General features: G+C 25.8%; 1 protein-coding gene across 3 annotated transcripts; it reads left to right on the top strand.

Annotated features, from left to right (window-relative positions):
- The first annotated feature begins 1727 nt into the window (after nt 1–1727).
- Nucleotides 1728–23329, top strand: LOC107441348 (signal transducing adapter molecule 2). 3 transcript variants are annotated; one of them, XM_016054573.4, is made up of 14 exons: nt 1728–1950; nt 2917–3077; nt 3185–3280; nt 7279–7361; nt 8589–8646; nt 10065–10149; nt 12334–12532; nt 14185–14285; nt 14780–14841; nt 15550–15637; nt 16224–16426; nt 18213–18570; nt 19537–19639; nt 20564–23329. In XM_016054573.4, exons 1-14 carry the CDS (start codon nt 1911–1913, stop codon nt 20856–20858), a joined length of 1932 nt encoding a protein of 643 aa, XP_015910059.3. In that variant the 5' UTR covers nt 1728–1910; the 3' UTR covers nt 20859–23329. The 3 variants fall into 3 exon arrangements, with proteins under 3 accessions (XP_015910059.3, XP_042896525.2, XP_042896524.2); XM_043040591.3 differs by having other exon boundaries at nt 19537–19631; nt 20564–22523; XM_043040590.3 differs by lacking the exon at nt 1728–1950 and adding an exon at nt 2009–2032 and having other exon boundaries at nt 20564–22523.
- Nucleotides 23330–23432: the final 103 nt, after the last annotated feature.

Raw genomic sequence — 23432 nt, 5'->3', positions numbered from 1 at the left:
AAACAATTAAGCAGATACAGAAAAAAAAATTTGTTATAAAAAAATTTTATTAAAAATATTTTTATTCAAAAACAAATAATTAAATAATTATTGATACATAACAATTAAAAAATTGTTTAATCAAACATGAATAGTAATCGTCTTGTTTGCTGTCCAAATCTGTTTATAACTTTTTCAATGAATTCTGAGTCATCTTTGAATCTTTTCTTATGCACATTGAGCATGCACAAATTACTTAATTTCTCGTGAGACATTGTAGACCGATTCCATGTTTTGCTGCGCCGCATTGTTCTAAAAGTGCGTTCAATAGTGCACGTAATAGCTGGAGGAGTTAGACCAATTATGATTGCCTCCGCTACAGCTGGATAAAACGGTGTGCTCTCAATTACTAAATCGATGTATTCGAGAGATTCATAAGAATTTTATTTATTCCACCACATTTCGTACCATGTTGCAGCTTCAGAGATGAAATTCGGTTAGAGCAGATTTTTATACATAGTATATATTTATATATATATATATATATATATATATATATATATATATATGTGCTACAACAGCACTATGAGGGCGAGCGCTATCCTGTTGGAAAATACACCCTTGATTGAATACAACTAAGGTGGAGGCAAATATTTTCTAGAAAGCAACAGTTAAGTGGCTCTGCTATGCATTAAGGGGTCGGATATGGCGTGGCCAAGTAGCGAATGGATTTGAAAATGTGGCCAAGTGGTTTTGAAAATGATCAAGTCCATTTAAAGAGGTGTTATGTTACTAATGGCTGATCGATGAGAATTTTCCTGCCTCGCAATAACCATAGTACTGATGCAAAATATTCTCAGTCGTGGCATATGGATTATATGTTAAAATTTTCTCAACGAAATCCTTTCATTGTTGGGCTAACCCTGAGAGGATTTCGTAGTTTTTCTATCCATATACCGTAAACGCAGGTTAGTTCACCCCGAAGACTGGTTTGTCTCAATGCTTGATCCAGGAGTTACCTTGTCTTCTGGGTAGGGTTCAAAATGTTATCGCACTTCAATACGAGTCACGCATTTGTGAGCAGCTCGTTTTACATAGAGTTCACTGTGACTCTCGTCCTGAAAAAAATAGAAAACTGGAAGCAAAGTTTCTATACGATTATTTGAAAACTTATTGCTCTAATTTTCCAATTTGATATTCTGAAAACAGAAATCTCTCGAAAAATTTCTCTAACAGAAAATTTTTTCTTTTAATTGGAGGCTAGTTCTTAAATGTTCTTTTAAACAATTGCTACCAGTTTTTTTTTTTTTTTTTTGAACGCTTGCCACCCTAACGAAGTGTGAATGCATTCTAACCATTGCATGCCATTTATGCACCTCTAATCGCGGTCTAGAGAAAATAAGTACCTAATTATTGATTTTTTTTGCGGAAGATTATGTTTCACCAATTAAGGACCAATTTCAATGTATGCGAAATCGGAGATAAGAATTAGAACTTGGTTGGAGAAAATATTTACCAGAGAAAAATTGCCTATCAGGATCTCGCTGCTTTCCCCAAACTCAAATATAAGATCTTTTTGCTGCCAATAAGAGTGGTCCTTTATGTTTCTATTCTCTCTCGAAGCAGATGCGTATATCGCATACAGTAAAAATGATCATTTAAATTATTCCTGTCTGATTGTACTTCATTTTGATTCGATATGACTATATATCGATATATTGATGTCATTGATGACAGGAATCGCACGTGATCATATTTTGATTTTTGTGTTTTGATTTGTAGAGTATGTGTTGTGATTGCGAAAAGAATAGTAATGAAATTCTTGATTAAACCTAATAAGACTCTTAAAACAAAACTCTATATAAAGGCTATAGCCTCTGTCTAACATAAAACCTTTTCCAATTCCTGCTTAATCAATAGTATTTAAAATAATGTTTCAAAATAAAAGTACACCTTTTGAAGATGATATCGGTAGGAAAAAAGCAAACATTATTCTTTCGTTTATTATGTAATCAGTAAACAAATTTAATTCTCAGAAAAACAGAATTTAAATGTAAAAAGTTATTTTTTAATGTATTTTAGTTTGTATTAGAGATTACGAATTTGCATTTTTTGATAACTTATTTTATTATTGCGAATGAAAATTATAAATAATTTATTCGATTTTGCGCCAACAATTTCTATTAATTTAATATGGTAGTTTATTTTAATATCTTGCAGATTTTCGTACAAAGTTCTTGTATGTAGTTCACATATAGCTTAACCAAGCATTATGAAATTTCTTTACTCTTTAATTAGATTATCCTAGTGCCTAGAATTTTAATTATAAGGTAGTGAAAAGATATATATATATAATAGCATGGCTTATTGAAATGCATAATGTAAATTATTTTACAATACTCATGTAATAGTTCTGATATTTTTAATTTTGACTGTAATAGTTTAAATAGTAATTTAAAGTTTTTAAATAATTGTCAGTATGTTACCATAAGCATGTGTCATATTGAATGGGTAAGTAATTCATACATTATTTTCTTGAGTTTTTAGATCAGTCCTGGAAATTAATAGCCATTCCTTTTATGTCCAAATATATAGTTAATGATGATTGAATTTGATATAATTGATGACTTTTAAAAATGATATTTTTTATTTAAATTACTTACTTATCTCACATATTAAATGTGATTATATATAAATATATTAGATTCATCTATCATGTATATTAATATGCAGCGCATTCCAAATATCAATGTAAAAATAACATTTTGTATGTACAATGACAGGGGTTGTATGTCTTACTTTAATGCTACATTTTTGTTGTTTCACAGAAAAATAAGTTAATGTAGTTATTATTTTAAGAGTGAATGATGTTATTAAAAACTATGCAATCACCAACTTGAATAATTTTAATTTAATTTTAAAACTATTTTAATTTAGAAAAAGCAACTAGTGAAAATAATCTATCAGAAGATTGGTCCCAAATTATGCTTATTTGTGATAATGCTGTAAACTATCAAGATGGGTCCAAATTCTGCCTAAAAGCAATAATGAAGCGCTTGCATCATAGTGTGCCAAGGGTTGTTATGCAAGCGCTTGTTGTAAGTATTGTTTTTTTTTTTTTTTTTTCATTTTATAAAAATTGTAATTTCTGAATCTTAACAAGTAACTGATTCAATTTATTTTCTTAATTGATATATTTTCTTAGCTTTTAGATTCTTGTGTTAAAAACTGTGATAAGAGATTTTTATTGCAAGTTGCATCCAGTGAATTTACTACAGAAGTTAGAAAACTGCTAGGAAAAGTAAGATTATATATTTTTAGCTGTGTATAAATTTTTTGGAGATCTTAAAATGCTATATAACACTATTTGCATGTCTTTGTTTATAAAACTTTATTTTAATTCTACAGCTCTATGTTTTATTTGCTTCACAGTGTTTTCATTACAGAAAAAAAAATGGGAGAGAATTTCTCACCCTTTCTCAAAAACAGGGTGAGATTTCAAAAAGTTAAGTGAGATTTCTAAAAATTAAAAAAACACAAATAGACTTGGAAAAAAAAAATATTTCTTTAATTATAATAAATTTTTAACATCTTCTGATTTCTAAACCATTGAACATTGAATATTTTTGCTGCATTATCATATGGAAAATGTTCTGTATCTACTTTTTCATTAGCTATTCTCATTAGGTTTGCTCAAATACTTACCAATCGATCTGTTACGATATTTAGTTTTAATTCAGCTTGGGGGGCTAAATAACCTTGCAATAGATGCTGAACTATTCGGAATCACTAATTAAATTTGTAGCATTGTGCACACACTTTCCTATCCTCTACATCTGCCAGCATAGGTTCTTCACTTATTTCTGTTATGGAATAGTGAAGTTCGTTGAAGTTATTTCCATGTTCATACTCTTTGTCAGGTCTTCCAGATTAGTTTACACAGACTTAAACTTTTACAAATTGCTCTAAATTGTCGATGAGGGAGTTTGGTAATTCATTAACAGCGAAAACTAGAGATAACTTTAAACAACTTATTATAAAGAACTCACTTTTTTTCTCAACACTTGTCATAGCTGTTTTCATGTCTTATTCAAAATGGCGGAAGACTAAAATTTTTTCAAAATTCGAGAGATTCGTGCATTTTGAAATTGATAAATTCAGTGCGCGAACTTCTCGCGTTAATCATTTTTTAATGCGAGAAAAGAAAAAAACATGCGAGATTCTCGCGCTGTAGTGAAAACACTGCTTCATACCTAAAATAAAAGTAAGTTTTTCTGAGGGCTGCCCTTTTTCTACATTTGTTGGGAAAATTTCTTTTAGTGGTAGTTAAGTTTGTTTTAATGTATGATTCTTTGTTTTGTATATTTGATTAAAAGTTATTTTCCACACTCCTACATAATAAATGATTTAAAAGTTCATGTAAAACACCACTTTGTTCTAGCTCTCTAGTGTTAAAAGGCTTTTAAAATATTTACACAATTACCAAAATTTGTTAAAGGTTTATTTTTTGATTGTCAAAATTTCTGAGGGTTCAATTTTTCAAAACATTTTTATAAAATGTTTTGCGAACAAGATAGTAATTGGCTGCCCTGTATACAAATTTCAAAGTGATCAATCAAGTTGAGTTTTTATTATTCTTTATTATTTATCTTTTTCGAACAAATTTGTTCCTGTTGTACTGAATGTTTTAGTTACTATACTGCATGTATTGATAATTATAATTAATATTTTTGTTACGATAAATTAAGGCTTAGTATTTTGTACATATTAAATTATTTGTAAATATAAATATATTTAATTTTAGTCTTAAAGTATCTTATTAGTGTGAAATCTGACTTAGCTCAGAGTAAAATAAATGCTGTATAACATTCTTAAATTTTTAAGTTTAAAAACAGTAATATAGAGAAGGTTAATTTTTTTTTTAAATTTTTTTTTTTTTGAAGTGTTGTTTTGTGAACAGACTTTCTCTTGGTATATTTGTTAAAGCATATTTTTAAAATCACTGAAATTTCATCTCATTAAGCTATTTTTCCCACTGAAATTTTCAACTGTTAAGATAACCTGAACAAGAAGTCCTGCAATTTTTCAATGTTTAAGCAAGCATTAAAATTTGTGTCGTCTTTTAAAAATGTGATTGCTAAGTAAATATAAATATATATATATAAGTTCAAAATGAAGAATAAAACAAAGAAAAATTATAGACATATGAAAAAAAGGGGGTGGGAAATAATAAGTAAAAAAAAATAAACAACATTTTATTAAAAAAAAAATGAAATGTTAATTAAAAAACCGGAAAAAAAGCCGAAAAAAAAAGATATAATCTTTTCTTCAGCCCACATGATTATATCCACAAAACAGAGTGCTTTCTGATATTGTATCAATAAAGCCAAAGCAAAATATATTAATACAATAGTGTGAGGAGCACTCAAAAAATTTTTTTTATAAAATAACTACATAAAAATAGATCATAAAAAGTAAAAATAACATGTAAAAACAGATAATAAAATAAAATAAAAAGCAAAAACATTAAAAAGGGGGGACTATAAAGCGAGTAGCAAAATCATAACAACTTACATGGACGGATATTTTTCAAGAATGATTTAAAAATGTTTTCGCAGAAAGATTGCCAGATTACAAAATATGAAAACAAAAGCGCAAATTGAGTGTAACAAGAGGGTTTTAAAGTGTCGTTCTTACTGCACTGCTGAAGTGATTTGTTATTCTGAGTTTTGATTTGTTAGTTACCAAGGATGGGCCCGAAATGGATGTGCGCAAGGTAATATTATACTGGATAATTTTAAAAATTGATCATAAATAGTTTTAGAAGATAGATGTTTATTTAAGAAAAAATATAAAATAGAAAAGAGAAACATAAATTGCCTGCTTTGCAAATAATTTTAGCCGCGGATTTGCACGATATGGATTAGCACATAGAAAAATTATTTAAATTATCAAAGAAAAAATTTTAATAGATAATTTTAACACGGATTTGCCCGAAATGGATTTGCACATGGAAAAATTAACAAAGAAAAAAATTAACAAAGAAAAAATACTTATCCTACATACTTATTGTTTCTCTTAACTTTCTTAGTGTTTTCTTGTATTTATTTATTTATATATATATATATATATATATATATATATATATATATATATATATATATAACCAAGTTTCATTTAGAATAATGCTTCCAGTATTCTTATTTACATAAAAAATTGTCGTGTCTGCTCATGATAACTTATCACATCAATCATGAAAATTAATTCACTTAAAAACATTAGAAGATTTTATACGCTAATAGAGCTATAGGGGACTAAGGAGCTGTTCACAGTCATTCACTAACTCTGACGAATGCGTTGTAATGATTGTTGTACCTTAGCATAAAATATTTTTCCTACATAAGTTGAAATTATTCTCTTAAAATATATATACTTCAAAGCTTTTATCTTTTTTTTGCTTTTGCTTCTGCCCACACTTCACACATTTAACATTCATTTCCTTTAATTAAATGTTTATAGTGCAATGTCAAACTTGCTGAGTTCACAACGGTAATTTAATACTTTTTGCTTAACAAATATTTAATACTTTTTGCTTACCAAACTGACTGATATATTAAATGTAATTTGTGCTTGTATCATATTGTGCAAGAAGCTAATTGTTACATTCTACTAATCATTTTACAAATCTCTTTAATGGTATTTTATAATAGCATAATATTTAATTTACACCATAAAATAACTATTGTAAAACAAGAAATTTAGACACTGATTTAAATAAGTTTATCTTAAAATGTATGCTAATATCATCAAATTACATTATAATAAATAAGCAACTCATTTAGCTTTAAATTCATCGTTTAGAAAACAATCAACATTGTAATAATATCAGAATAAAATAAGAAAAATAAATATTACGGGTAAATATCTTTAAATTTGGGATAGAAAAATATTTTACTGAAAAGCAATACCTTAATCACTTTTATTAATTTTATGCTGATGACAACTAAAAGAATATGGAAATTAATGTAGGAAAACTGGATTCTGCCTTGTGATTTTGCAGCCACTAAAAATGTACCAACAACAATGGAAAACTGCAACACCATTATTAGTTTTTTTGTGTGTAGTTAGATTCATTATTAGTATTGTGTCAGTTTTTGTAAATAATTTTTCTTCTGTATTTAAAGTATATCGATTTATTTCTTCAAAATAAAAATTTAGATTGTCTTATGTTTTTAAAGCATTTGTTTTTGATATCTTTTATTTAATTATTTTTCCTATTACTTTTTTTATATTATGTAGATGCATCCATCTTGTGCTACTAAATTGAAAGAATTGCTGCAAAAATGGTCTATGGACGAATTTAAGGATGATCCTGAACTTTGGTAATATCTATAGTTTTGCTGAAATAGTTTTATGTAGTTAAAGGTTGTAAGATTTATCTTTAGTTAAAGGTTTATTTTTAATTATTATTTTCAGCTGTAATATTTTGTTACAGATCTTATCAAGAAAGATTGTCTTTTATGCTTTTAATGTATGATGTTGCTGTTTATTTGCACATTTGTCACATATTAAATAACAAAAATTCATTATATGATTTTTAAAAAAAATCTTGCTACATTACTTACATTTTGTAGTTTTAAACATTCTACTAAAATTATGATTAGGAATAAAATGTATCAAGAGCAAGAATATTATAATTTTTCGGTATTTATTAACTGTTATAAAACTGCTTTAAATAAATTATTTGAGATACAGATTTTTAATTTAACTAGGTGTGTGCAACTTTTTTCAAACAAGGATTATGGAAAAAAAGTTAAACTCCACAATTTAATGACAAAGCACTGCAAATTGTATTTAAAATTTAAATTATGCATTTGTAAAGATTAAAAAAAAAAATTCAATTTAAAAATTAAAATAGTTAGACATGTTTCTTTATTAAATGAAGTTCAAATATTGCAGACTTCTAATTTTTGCCTATAAATAATTTTTTTTTATATAAATTAATTACTCTAATCTTGTGCTTCTGAATAAATACTTGATGTATGTTTTGTATTTTATTTTTGGTTTTTTCTTAGGATTTATTGAAACCAGTTTAAGAAATTACGTTTTCCTGCACAAATTATGTAATGTTTCAGATTATTATTTTTTCAGAAATCAGAGAGCACAGATAAACCACTGGTTGTGAATCCTATATTTAAATATTGAACACATTAACCTCATTATAAATATATTAAATTTTACATTTTAAATTTATTTTATTTTTATTTATTTATTTATTAGACAGGAAAGATATTTTTAAGACTTGTTAAAGGGTGATAATAATAATTTACTTTGACTGATACATACAACAGATGTCTAAATGCAATATTAAAAAATCTCTAAAAATTATTAAATTTCTGCAGTAAATTATTTCAACATATGTCACAATTAAGGCACCGTAAATTTTGAGTAAAAAAAAAAGAAATAAATACTAGTTTTATATAAGTTTGCATTTTCTTTTAAGTGCTAAACATTCACACACTTATTTTAAAACTGAGTCTGTTAAACATTTTTAGCAGTTATAATTTAAAATATTGGATAAGTGTACTAATATATTTGTACTTTTTCAGCATTATTCCGGCATTATATTACAAGCTTAAGAGTGAAGGTGTGGAATTTCCATCACTAGTACGTGTACTAAGTTATTAATTTTTTTTTTTATCATAATGTATTTTTCCTAATTTTGGTTTGTTTTTATAATTCTGATATAATTTCAAACATTTTTTTTTATATTTATTGTTTTGTTAAACTTTATTGTTCAAAAGATGATAATTATATTTTTACATTTTCAAATATTATGTTTTATTGTAATAAAATATCATTTGCTTATTGAATTGTTTTCATATATACACATTAAAATATTTTTTAATACAAGATGTATTGAAAATAGATATGTTTTAGTAGATGTACTGTGAATATAGTTGATCTATTAAAAATCTGTTCGGGCAACAAGCTAATTTATTGTTAAAGCAAATTTTTATATTAGTGCATATTTTTTGCTTTAATATTGTGTGCACTCAATGAAATAATCTTTCCCTTCTAACAGTAACTCTCCTATTATAATGACTGACTCATAAAGTTCTATTTTGTTTTGCACCAATTAAAATGCCTAGAACTAATTATTCTTTTCATTAATGTCTGAAAATAGGTTTTAGTTTTTCCATTTTTTTCAAAAATTTTAACGTCAAGAGAATTGTTAAATATTTCTGCACTTCCAAAACAAAAAAATGCTTTCTTTAAGAAGTCATTTGATAGTAAAAAATTTAAAGTTATTATTAGAAGTACTATTTCTTCTAATCTCACTACTCAATAAATTTAAATTATCTTAAATTTCCTTTGAATAAATTAAAAATAACAAGGCACATTAATGATAATGGTTTAAGGTTATGTAATCTTGTTCATTTTATATTGTATCACATGCTAAAATCTGCATGTTTTCTTGCGTACATTCATTTGGTTTAAAAATATATATTAACTATCATTGAAGTTTTGTTTTGGAAGGGAACAGTGAATATTCAATTTAATTTTTGTTGAAAAGTTTATTTTCTCTGTCTGTGAAATATTGAACCCAATTGGTCAAAAATCTAGTTTTTTACTTGATATTGTAGTGTATGAATTATGGATTATACTTTTTTTTATTAAACCTCAAAACACCTGTGCATTTTTTTTTTCTTCTTTCAAATATACAAGAATTTAGTTTTAGGCATAGCGCTAGTTCTCTAAATGTCATTGCTAAAGTTTGGGAAGTTCTACTTTATATTAAAATAATAATAATAAAAAGTTATAGATGATTTTTATATTATTATTTTACCAGTTTATGTAGTTTTGAAACTAATTTTGCATTTGCATTTTGTCAGAATATATAAAATTTTAGTTAAGAGTAAATATTTATTTATTTATTTAATTTTGCACAGTTCAATATTATAATCTCCAGCCAATGTTTGCTTCTATTTGAATAATATATTGAGTATTGTCTGAGTTAGGGAACAAAAGATTTAAAGGAAATATATATTTGTTAATTTTTTTAATGTTGCCTTTTTTTTAAGGAGAAAGAAAAGAAAATTGCCGCACCTATTTGTAATGATCCCAATGCCGTTAGTAGTCAAGAAGAAGAAAATGACATCATTAGAGGTACATAATCTCTGATACTTTTATAGTTTAAAAGGTTAGTTTTGAAGAAGTATTATAATAACGTATGAGTTACTGTTTTGTGCATAATTTTATTTAAATTTTTCATCCAGTTAAGCACAAATTAATTCAGCCAAAGTTTAATTAAATACATATGATTGAATTATTTTGTTAGTAATTCATTTAAAGTGGGAAAAATTTAGTATCATATGTTCAAAAATTTAAATAAGAGTAGATCAATTGTGCCTTAAATTACAAAACCTTGATCAATTGTTTCTAAGGGGACCATTCGTTGTGAAGGATACTTACAGTAAAGTAACCAACATATATGTATGTAAGTGGAAAAGTATGATAAAATATTAAATAATGACTTGAAAATGTATGAAAAGTAATAAAGGAGTAATAGATTTAAATTTACAATAAATATAAAAAAATTATTTAGATTATGTACTTCATATAGAATATTTACAATGCAAAAGAAAGGTAAATAAACACATTCATTTAAAATGCATTTAAATTTTAGGTAAAATATGCTATAGATACAAACTATATATTTTTAATATTTGTAACAGATTGCTGTTTATTTTCGTTAAGTTCATATGGATACAGAAAATTCTTCATTGTTTCTTAAGCTTCGAGACCTCCCACTAATGTTTTCACTTGTTGTGGTTCCAATTTACCTTTTTCATCGGTATGACTTTACATTTCTTCAGCTTCTGTAACTATTTCTTGAGTTGTCAACTCCAACAATCCTCAATATTTTCATCAATTGATGCATGAACATCAAATAAGCTATTTTAGGAATTTTCCTCAAAATTTAACATCATTAGTTTCAAAACAAAATAACTTCTATAATTTTTTTCGGATTGATATCTGTGGGAATCTGCTTGTTTGAAAAATGATCCATGCAGGTGTTAACATAATAAGAATAGCATTTGAATCTGGACAGTTTAAAAAAAGACAATGTATGCGGGAAAATGAAAGATGCGGGAACAATCTATAAAAATTTATAGACTTATGTACCCTGTCGCAGAATTGCGGTGACATTGTCGCAGAACTCTACAGAGTTCTTGCGGAAAAATTTTTCTCTTGGGAAGTAAAAAATTTTGTTTTGCTTTTCTGTAGAAATTTACACGTAAATTTGAATCGCGCATTTAAATAATCACTTTTTGAAGTGCTCAATTTATGTCAATATTGTAAATTAATTTTGAATGTATTTTCAGTAGTTATTGACATTGATTTTCACGTAGCTTTTAGATATCCCAGTATATTTTAGGTGATATGGGAAATTCGAATTCCGCATTTGATAATTTACTTTTTAAGGCAATGATTCTATCGATTTTTTTTGGCAGTTATTGCTTTTGATTTCCACATAGTTTTTAAAGCCAGATATTTTTTATTACAACAATCAAATCTTGAAACGAAACAAGCATTTGAATCGATCTGTTTTTCGGTAATTACTGCTACAGATTTCATGATATTAAATTATTTTTTTATTGTGATAAGGATTTGAAAAATGCTATAAAGGAAATAATTAGTGCGCTCCCCCATCCCAACAAAATGTGAGAATATCGCCCATAATATTAGAATCAAAAAAATATTACATATTCAATTAAAAAAAATTAAATTGTTTTTTTTTTTTTGTTTAGGTAAACACAGCATTTTTTTTTTTCGTTTTTTTTTTTACCTTAAATTAGTAACATACATCTTTGTTATTATTAAAACTATCTTGTAGAAAAATATTAGTGCTAGAGAGTTTTGTCGCAGAAAGCTTGAAAAAATTCTGCCACAGGGCTTATGTATAAATCTTTATAAAATGGCTTAACTATTTAAAAAATGTTATTACAAGAAAAAAATGAATTGAATTAGCATATTCTTATCTGTTTGTTTGATCAGGTAGACATTTTTTTTAAAACAAAATATGTATCCTTTTTTATTGTCGCGTCTTAAGAGCAAATTAGTAAGCAGTGAAAAAAAAAATCTAAGCAGAATTATAAATTTGTGTTTAATAAGCTTAATGTTTTATAAAAATATGAAGAATGTTTAAAACAAGCATATTTGAAAACATGATTTCCTTTTAAAAATTTATTTTAATAAATTGGTTTAGAATTTAAGATATTTTAATAGATTTAATAATTTCCATATTTTTACTACTTTAAAAGTTTTATATTTTTTCTGTTTATTTAGCCATTGAGATATCTTTAAAGGATACTGGTAAATATTCTGCCCCTATTGAAGAAGCAACTTCTAGACTGTCTTTATCACAGCCACAAGAGAAATCTAGACGCGAGCCTTTTAAAGTGCTTGCTCTTTATGATTTTGAAGCTGTGGAAGAAAACGAACTAACTCTAAAGGCTGGTGAAGTAATCTTAGTTACAGATAATAGGTATATTGCAATTATAATTGCTTTTAAATATAATTAATAAAAAAATAAGATACTTTTTTATTTAATTAGATGAGATAAGATTGATTTTTTAAGAGATATACTTTTTTGTATACTTGTTTCTTTTGCATACACACACAATAAAAAATTGTGGGAAAAAAATTTCCAGCATTTTATTTAATTTATTTATTTATTTATTTTAACAAGAATTGATCTTTCTTTGGAATTGTATTTCTGCTAAAATTGACTATTTGGATGAATTAACTGGCTGTTGTATCAGTAACTAGCACTGGGCAATGTTAAGATTTTGGCATTGTGATGTATCGTCACTCTAAAATTTCAATACATCATGTTTTGTTACACTAATATTTTGCATTTGATATTGTGTTATTTTGAATTCTAGCACTTTTTAATTGATCAATTAAGTCAATTATATTCTTAAGTCAATTATAAACTCAATCCTCAGTTACCTTGCAAAAAGCGCTGTAAATTCTTCTAATTATCAATAAATTGTATTTTTGTTTTTTAAAAAATCAATAAATCACAACTGGGATATAATACATTAAAAATTAAAAAAATAAAGAATTGAATATTTTGTCCAGGAGTGGGACTTGCAACAAAAATTAGTTCACCCTTGTTTAGATCATTCAATAAGTAATTATGAATATAAAAATCAAAATTAAAATGCGCACTGAGATCATTCATAAAAATCTTTATAAACAGAAAAATAAAAAATTTACTGATGAATAGAGAAAAATTAAAAACATAGGAACAGCTGGCTTTTAACTGATAAGTATGAATTTTAGTATTGCAATGTGTTGTCAAAAAATAAAAAATCTATGTTTAAAAATATTTGCAAATTTACTCAATATTTTTTATATTTAATTAATTTATGTATTTACAGTTGCCAGTATTTTCTTTGCCCAAATAAAATTTCGAAACACTCACAATAATATCCTATTTAAATATCTATATGCATAATTGCGATATTATCCTTTTGATATCAATAATGTTCACAATATTATCCTATTCAATAATTAGAGTTGTTAATAATGACTGTGATATTATTGAACTGTATATTATTGAATATTATTATATTTGATAGATCTATGTAAATTATTGGTTGCCAATGATCTGTGTAAACTAGAATTTATAATTTTGTTCTTTGTGTTGAAACTGGGCTTCATGTTCCTTATAATTCATAAGTAATATTTTTTAAAACATTGAAATTCTTACATTTATGTGGAAGATTTCAAAAGTTATGTGTAAATCTTTTTACAATAATGGAAAAAAAAGGTGAACCATAGTTCCTCCACATCTGTACAAAACATTTAAAACAAGGAGTGACAAAAAGGTATTTTGCTAGAAATTTTTTTTTCTATATGTGTTTATTTATAAACAAATTATACCTTGCCACAATAACACTTGGATAACTCTGTTCTAGATTTTATACCTAAATTTATTATTCAATTGCAAAAAATGACTCATGGAGGTTTGTTCAAAAAATATTTAATTTTGTTAATTTACTCTTAATTTAAAAGATTAATTGTCATTAATTATTTTTTTACTGTTTAAAAGCATTTATTTTTAAGAATCTGAGTTTTAATTGCTTGTACACATTAAATTAAAAATATTGTTCTCATTCTTTTCATTAGTGATTCTAATTGGTGGAAAGGTTCTAACCAACTAAGTGAAGGCCTTTTTCCATCTAATTTCGTTTCTGAAGATGACTATTTGAAGTCGCTGGAGCCTAAAAGTAAGTTACATTTACTAATGTTCTGAAATGAATTAATAACTTGTGATCTATAAAATTTTTATGGTAAAAATTAGTTTTTTACTACTTTTTTTTCTCACTACATATGAAGAAATTATTTTTTGCATAATAATATTTTTTTTAAATTTATATTTTTGTTATTTATTTATTATTTGCTGTTATTTTATATTGAGGATAAATAACATTCTTGTTATTGTTACAATTTGTGTCTATCTTATTTTAGCACACTCATTTTTTAAAATTTTTAATTGTATATTTATTTTTTAAAAAATGTTGTATAAGATATATGTTCACCTTTATATAAAGAAAAAATGAATTTTTTTAAGTACATGTTTATTGGTTATAAAGTAAACATAATAATAAATCTATTTGTGTTAGTTCTTAATTGACTCTATTACATAAAATTTTATTTATATAAGTTTATTTCCGTAAAAAATTTTTTTTTATAGTTTTGTTTAATAACTTTTTCCTTTCAGTTGAAGCTTCTTCAACTAGTGAAGTGGAAGATACATCAAATGATATTGTAACAGTAAATGAGGTAGGAATAATTTTTTTTGTTCATATTTTAATGAAACCATAATTGCGTACTTTGTTTTAAACTTATGTTTAAGAATGTCAAAAAGTAGTATTAAATTTTTTTTCTAATAGGTCCATTCCTACTGCATATTTTTTTTAAATATATGCATATTGTTTTACATTAAATTATTCTCCTAAAATTTTATTTCTATTTTATTTGTTAATTTTTTTTTTAAAATTTTCTTAGAAGCTTTATGTACTTCGCTTTAAAAATTTAGACAAATTTTTCATATTTAAACAAATTAATTTTGGTATGTTAGAAATGATATAAGAGGTAAATCATTCTTCAAAAATGGCCAGCTTTGTCCAAAAAATTCTTTATCTGCTTAATTCTTATTTTATTAAAAATTCTTATTTTACTGACATACGTTTATGTTTTAAATTTTGTATATGTTTATTTTTATGCATTTTTATTTTTAAATTTGTTTTGACCCTACTCAGTCAGCTCCAATCTTTTTTTGTTTTATATATATATATATATATATATATATATATATATTGACATAATTATATTATTGACATAAACATAGCACAATGTGATGATTTAACTTTTGAACTTAAAGATAGTGTAATTGAGTGTTTTTAAGTTAAAAAGCATGTTTATTTAATTGTGCAAATAAGAAGTTTTGAAATCCTTTAAATGTTTTTCTAAATATTTTCTCTTGTATAGGAAAAAATAGATCAAGTTTTGAATTGGTTGAATGATGTTGATCCCACTGAAGAACTGATTGACCCTGAAAATATGTTAAAACTTGAAAGTAAGTGTTTTCCATGCTGAAAGTTATGAATCATAATAATATTTCTGGAATAAGGGTGCCAGACATAAATAACATTTTATGTATATAAAAAAAAATATAATAATTGCATTTGAAACTTGTACAAAAAGAAAAATAAATCCAATTACAAATTTTAATTTAATATTTTATTGTAGTTACTATATTACATTCATTTATACACACACACACACATATATATATATAATAGAGGGAAATTGAATTGTTATACAATTTTTAATTGAATAATTTTAAAAGATTTTTCTTTTTTCTTTTTTGGTAATATATTTTATAGAATGTTAATGCATCAGTTAGCGATATATACCAATAATGTAAGTAAGGCTAGTATTCAAATGAAGATTATCAGCTATGTATTTGTGGAAATGTTTTCAAAAAAGAAAACTTTTTCATTCTTTATAAAATTTACTTTATTCATTCAAAAATATAGTTTTAGCATTTATACCATTGCTCAATGTTTATGGGATTTAAAAGTTTTATGCACATTTTTAAAATTTCAAAACTATCTTATTAGAATTCTCGAAATGCTTATAAATGTTAATTTTATTTTCAGAAGAGTGTTATAAAATGGCTCCACAGATTGAAGAAAATCTGCATTCAATTGACAATCGCTTAGCAATGTTAGATGCAACAAATGAAAAAATCATGGCAGCTTTTGATTTGTTCCATGACTTATCAACAGTTAACAATCAATGGGCAACTTTACCTTTAAACATGAAGTCATACACTAGTCCAATGCAAATGCCTTATACTCAAGTAATTTTTCTCCTTATAATTATTTTAAAGTTATTAATTTTAAATATGAGTTGGAAAACCATTTTTTCTGTTTATCTACCATTCCATCTATTAGTATTTTAAAATGTAATTATTTCATCCACAGAGATGCCAACAGCTCCGGACACGCCAAAATAACTAAAAAAACGGTAAATAACTACAATGTAAATTTTGCAAATATTTGACCATTTTTACTTGCTAGCATGACATAAGTACTATTAAGTGGTGAATTATATAAGCCTATGTATTATTTAGAAATAGTGGTGGATAAAAATCTACTAAATTTAATTTATTAAACCAAGAATCACAATTGATAAGCTACTACTTTAAAATATATTCAGTCAGACCTCGATATAAGGTCACTTTTCCGAAGTCCCGGCTCACCGAATAGGAATTCTTTGTTACAGATTATCGGATATATGGTCAAGTTTTAAAAATCGCTATTGCTTATAAGATCATTTTTATCTGAGGCGAGGGAAGCTCTTTTCTGACTAAAGCCTATTTAACTTCTTTACAAGGCAATTACTCCTCTCGAGTTCTAGGAAAATGTTGCAGCCAACGAACAAGCTACAATTTCTGAAATAGTTTCACAAGTTGTGGACACTGAAGACAATGACAGTGGTCCTGAGACTGTAGCTGTAACCCAAGTGGAAGTCTTCAATGCAATAAATGTCAGACGAAATTTTTTTTACAAACCATGAGGGAGCTGAGAAACATTTTGAGAAGTTACAAAATCTATAAAACATTGGCAGAAAAATGAGACCAAAAACGAGACACACCTGCATAAATGATTATTTTAAATAAGGTAAGATGTAATGAATGTATGTACACTTTGAGGAAATTTGTAAACAACTTTATTTTAAATTAATTTTTTTTTTAAAATCTAACTTTCTTTAATTCTTTACTAATTCTGTTAAAATTTATTGACTTAAATATTTAATTCATGGCTGATCATTTTCGTTCGTATTACCATTTTTAAAAAATCTTAATGTGTACTATTTACGTGCTTAGTTACGAACTGCTAATGAATCGGTTAAAAGGTCACCCCGCTTATAAGGTCACTTTTGCAATGTCCCTTAGGGTGACCTTATGTCAAGGTCTGACTGTATTTGCTGTCCGGAGCAAGTTGACATCTCTGCATCCACTGCCACTGATATTTTTAATATGAAATTTTCATTTCATTCCATTGCCTAATGTATTTAATTTTCATTTTATTTTTGTGATTCTCTAAAACTTTTGCATTATAAACCACACAAAATAAGATAAATATAATGTTCAATAAATTTTCTGTTCTTATTTTGTATCATTCTTTTTATTTATTTTTTCTAGCACTTAATATCATCTGAGTTAATAGATATTTTAAATTGTAGTTATACTAGTTATAAACTTGCATCTCTGCAACTAATCTAGAAAAAGAAAAAAAAAAGGCCCTGCTATGTAAATCAAGAAAAGCGAAATATTTTTTTATCCTATTGCAGTAGACTTTTGTTTACGAGGATCCTTGAGAATTGCTATGCCACAGAAAAGTAAATATCCTAAATAATTTAATTAAATAAATAAAAAAAATTTTGACTCTAATTCAGTAGGAAGGGTATTAAAAAAAAGCAGTCTTCCTGCATATTCTCATATTCCACTGTTGCCTTATTTTTCCATCTCTGACTATCTGTATCCCTGATAATACAATCCTAGTTACTATACTAGTTCTTACTCAATTCATTTTTAAATTAATATTTAGTAACCTTGTAATCTTTTTTTTTTATTTTAACAGCATGCTTTTCCTCCGTCAATGTCAACCTCAGAATCAAAAATGCCTTCTCAGAATGCCATCTTGTCGCAGCCCTCAGTTTCCAGCAATATTCCTCCTGAGGTCAATAATCAGCAAAATATGAAAGCCATCAATGCTACTCAAAACCAAACTACAAATCTTCCAGCCAGCATTCAGACAGTTGCTGATAATTCAGTAGTTTCTCAAACTACAGGAACTACAACAGCAGCTACTAATCCATCAGTTAGTCAAGTAATACATCCAGCTAGTATGATGAATCCTTATGCAACAGGTATCATGGGAGGAATTTTTGTACCACCTGGAATTCCATATCCCTTTCCGCCACCAAATCCACAACAAGGTAATTTTATGTTTATTATTTTATTTAAAATCTACATAACCAGCATAAGTAATTTTATAAATGTTTTACTAACTTTTATCAATAAATAAGTTAAAAAACAAAATCCCTTGCTGCTCCTTGAAAATTGAAATATTTTATTGTGGCCTTATTCCTTAAAAAGGTTGTTCATCCCTTTATGTAAGTTTTATATTTATTTTATTTGTAATCTATGCTTTCCTATCACTGGCAATTAATATAAATTTCATTCTTAAATTTGAAACTAAAATATTTTTTTATAAAATGCAATAAGTAATGATTTGTTTCAGTAAGCACATGTAAGACCATTAGTATAAAAATAAGATCAATTTAAATTAATTTTAGACTAGTTAATAGAAATATTTACCAAATTAGCTAATGGCAGCAGCTCATGACAAAAAAGTACAATTTTGAATTTAGAAAATGTGCTTCCAAAGCAAGAAGCAAAAATATGATGAAGCAAAAATAAATGACTGATTTTTTTTGAAAAATAAGGGCAACTGAACGCGTTTGAACTCTTGATGAAGCATGCATGTAAAAAAAATTTCTTTACCATTCATTGTTTAAATGATTTAAACGTAGAACAAAGAATTCTGTTGCATGTTTAAAACGTGTATACATATATGAATAAATTTCAAAACTATTTTACGCTTTTTAACCTTTTTAAATTTTTTTAGATCATGCATGATTTTTGTTATCCTTGCCACCTCATTCCATATATAATCAAGTTTCGACTGAATAATTTTTTAAAGTTGTGATTTTTTCTTGAGAAAACTGTTAAATAAAATATTATTAACTTATTTTAGTTGCTTTTTAAAAATTACATTTAAAATATTATTTAATATAAATAGAATCCTTTGTTGTTTTTCCTATTAACTTTCAATAAATTCTTTAATACTTTAAAAATATTTTTTTTATTATAATTTCTTTAAATATAATTTTATTTTGTAGGTTATATGCCTTTTCCTGGACCTTCTCAAGCTTATCTTGGCATGCCTTATGCAGTTCCACCTATGGGGCCTCATGTTCCATATCCTTATTATTATGTAAACAGGTGACATTTTATTTTGATTGTTAATGTAATGTAATTTGATATTCTAGTTAATAATATTTCAATACTAGTGTTACAGATGTTATACTCTTTTTTGTTAGTATTTATTCAGACATTAAATAAATGCTTTACTACTTATTAAAAATCATCATTTGTAACAATTAATAACACTTTGGAGCAAATTTATTATTTTTTTCCCTTCTGTTGAACAAGATTTTTTAGCCGATCTTAGATGCTTTCATAATGCTGATTTCAAATTTGCTATATTTAAGAGAAAGAGAGAGAGAATCGTCAAGCTTCTAAGTATCTTTTAAAATGGCATTTTTAGTCTATTTTTGGTTGCAACGGACAAGTCTAAACATGTTATATGTAACAAGGAGTCATGTAAATGTTGCAACAAACCTATAGACAAGCTGGGGTATATCATTAGAATTAAAATTGCATAGGAACTCATACGCCGCTAAGGGCACTTCCCCTATAGTGAGCTGTTTCCTCATGTGCTTCTCAACAGGTCATAAAAGGAAGGTACCTCAAGCCACATACGATAACCTTTTTGGGCATAGACTCCCCTTGCAGTTTCAATCATGATGCCCTTGCTTCTCTAGAAGTTTGTTGCAAGATTCACTGAACTTCCTATTATTTATTAAATTTATAAACTTGTTCATTTTGACAACAAAAAAAAAATACTGAAAATGTCATTAAAAAACATCAGATGTGCTTTAAGTATAAAACTGATTTTATGTTTGAAATCCTCACACCTGAATTATGCTAGATCAAGTACTTGTATGAGTGCACTAATTTAAAACGGACATTTTGCATCTTCTTGTTTTAAAAGTTATGCTCTTGTTTTTAAACTAATTATTTCATTTTACGATTTATTAAATTTTTCCTGTATTATATTCTAACTTGTTGTTTCAATTATTCCAGTCCTCAACCTCCAGTACTTCTACAGAGCAATAATTCTGAAGATCCCTCTGTTAGTCAATCTCAAGATGTTACATCGAACACTTCCACATCTGCGTCTAATGGGTTAAACATGACTTCTTTACCACCTGTATCAAATCCTAGTTATTTCAATGACTTGCAGCAAATGACACCAGTTGATTCTACTTCAGTATTGACACCTTCCAGTACAAAACAAGAGCTTCTACAGACTTCTACAACTCATGCTTCAGGGGATGGACAAGTGTCTACCAATTCTAGCAGTGGTGAAAGCTCTTAATTTATATAACCTATGTGTGAATAAAATGTTAAATGAAAGATTGTGATATCAAATCTTATACAAAATAAGGTTTTAGTTTCTGTTTTCTCTCTACCTTTGAAAAAGATACACATAGTGTCACTTGTCTAAAGTTTTTTTTCTTCTATAAACTATTTCTAAGATATGTAATATAAGAAAAAATAATCGTCCAATTTGCTTTAGTTATTAAGATAATTGTCATCAAAATTTTATATATGTTCATAGCTGCCAGCTCTTGCATTTTCTCCATTTCTTCTAGTCTAATAAAAAATTCTCTAGTTATCGTACATTTTCAAAATCCCTATCAAGCTATATATTTTTCTCCATTTTATTGATTTATTAAAACTAATATTATTGCCAAATAATAACGCAAACCTCATTAATAACAATGAGTTTAATACTCTTACTTTTTAAACTATCTAAAATCTTCATTATTTTTTCTCCATAATTCACCATCCTTTTAATTTATAAAAGAATGTGTTTTAACTATAAGTATCTAACATCTATAGATATTATCTTTAAATAGCCATCTAAAGTCAATTTAATATCTATTAACTAATACTCAAGTTCATTTAATGACAATCATAATTGCAATCAATTTAAATTTATGATAATTTATTTAATGTGGTTTTTGTATTTTATTGAATAAAAAAAAATCCGTAAACTTAACTGTGTCTAAAATACTTTAGAAAATGCACTATGTAACATTTTAATACCAATGTTACCTTTTTTGATATTTCCATTTTTATAAAAATATCTATCTGAATTTGGATGATCATTTGATTTCCGTATGAAAGTAAATCTTTTATTACAAATATTTTTTGGGCAAGTAATCAATTTAATAAATGAACACTACATCAGTTGTAATATTTGTTTAAAAATGTGGTAAAAGTTTGTCTTTCTTGTTGTTGGTCTGTTAAAAGTAAAAATTCTCTTTTCTTATATTAAAGCCAGGGCTGCTGTTAAATTTTAAGAGTAATTTTTCTGAATGCTCATTAAATAAAATACATCATTTTTACGTTAAAATACTTATTTTATTTATTATAGCCTTAAAAAAAATTTTATCCAAAAATTAAGTAATTTTTATTCATCTGTTACAACAGCATCATTTTAATCCTAACTAGTTAAATAATTTCTTTCATTAATTATATATACATATGGTTTCTAAGGTCACATATTAAATCTAGCCATTCTTTAGATATTATATTTTTATGATTTTTAACAAAGTATTTCTTTTTTTTTTAACTGTAACTTAATCTGTTTCAATTGTATTGTCCAATAGTTAATACTAGCAATAATTACCTTTTCATGCTGGCAGCTATGTGTATAAATCAAGGAAGCTTTGAAAATATTTATGTACAAAAAAAATCTCTGTGATTATTAACCCTTCCGTTGCATCCTAATTGAAGTTAAATTTATTGACTTAACTATTTACCTCTGTTATAGAAATAATTAGTTTTTTAAAAAAAAATTTCTTTGTGGTCACTTTTTTATGTTTATTATTTAAATGAGTTTACTGAGAACCAAGTTATTATGAAATAAATAATTATAAATATTTAGCTCGCCATTTTGTATTGTGTTATTCCATGCATGTTAATTTTTTTAAGTTTCAAATTATTAAAAAAAAAAATATTAGGTTCAATTCAATAGTTTGTATTGTCTTTTGTTTAGTTAAAACTAAAATATTTCAACTATTCTACCACTGATTTGTGTTACCTTAAAAACCTTATTGATTTTTTGTTAAACCTTCCTGTACTAAATTTTGGCTAAATTGGAAAATAATAACTGGATGAAAGTGTATCAACTTCAATAATTTATTTTTTCTGGTAGAGGCTTTTTTCTATATAGTGAACTCTTGTGGTTGTACAGACATGATACCCTATGTGCTTATAAATTAAACAAATAATAATTGTATTATATTGTGTATATAATGTAAAAAAGTTTTATTAGTGTTATTAATAGTTCTATGAAATTTAAAATTTTTTAAGACATTGCTAAAATATGAATGTTGATGTTAAAATAAGAATTTATTTATTGTTAGAGTTTATACTTATTTACAAATAATTAAGATGTTATTGAGAAATCATCATCAACATGATTTCATCTTTCTTTTTTTTTTCTGAAATCAATATATTTTAAAACTATTGTTAAAATTTTAAAACTGAATATAAGATATCTAATATAAACAATTTTTATTTAGAATTATAACTTTGTTAACATTATTAAATATACATATGTCAGTCTTTTTATATATTTCTATGCATGAAAGTATTGACGGCAAAATATGGATTTTTATTAAAAATGTTATATTTCTTTAATATGAAAATATGTCGTATTTAAATTTCATTTGTAACTTTTTAACGTGTATTATTCTATTCAGTATATTTATTATTAATTCTTTTCTTTATATTTTAACGATTGAGTTTGCTAATAAAATATCCTTTCCATTTTTATTTTCTAAAGGAGTATTTTTGTTTACTAATGAATTTAAAATGATTTATGGAAAATTTATGATGTATTACATTTTACCTGTTTGGTTGAGTGGAGAACAACTCT

This window comes from Parasteatoda tepidariorum, chromosome 5 (genome assembly GCF_982258835.1).
Source record: "Parasteatoda tepidariorum strain Cologne lab strain chromosome 5, Ptep-v5.0, whole genome shotgun sequence".
Lineage (NCBI taxonomy): Eukaryota > Metazoa > Arthropoda > Arachnida > Araneae > Theridiidae > Parasteatoda > Parasteatoda tepidariorum.
Note: the sequence above shows the minus strand (reverse complement) of the source record. Positions and strands in the feature narration are given on the sequence as shown.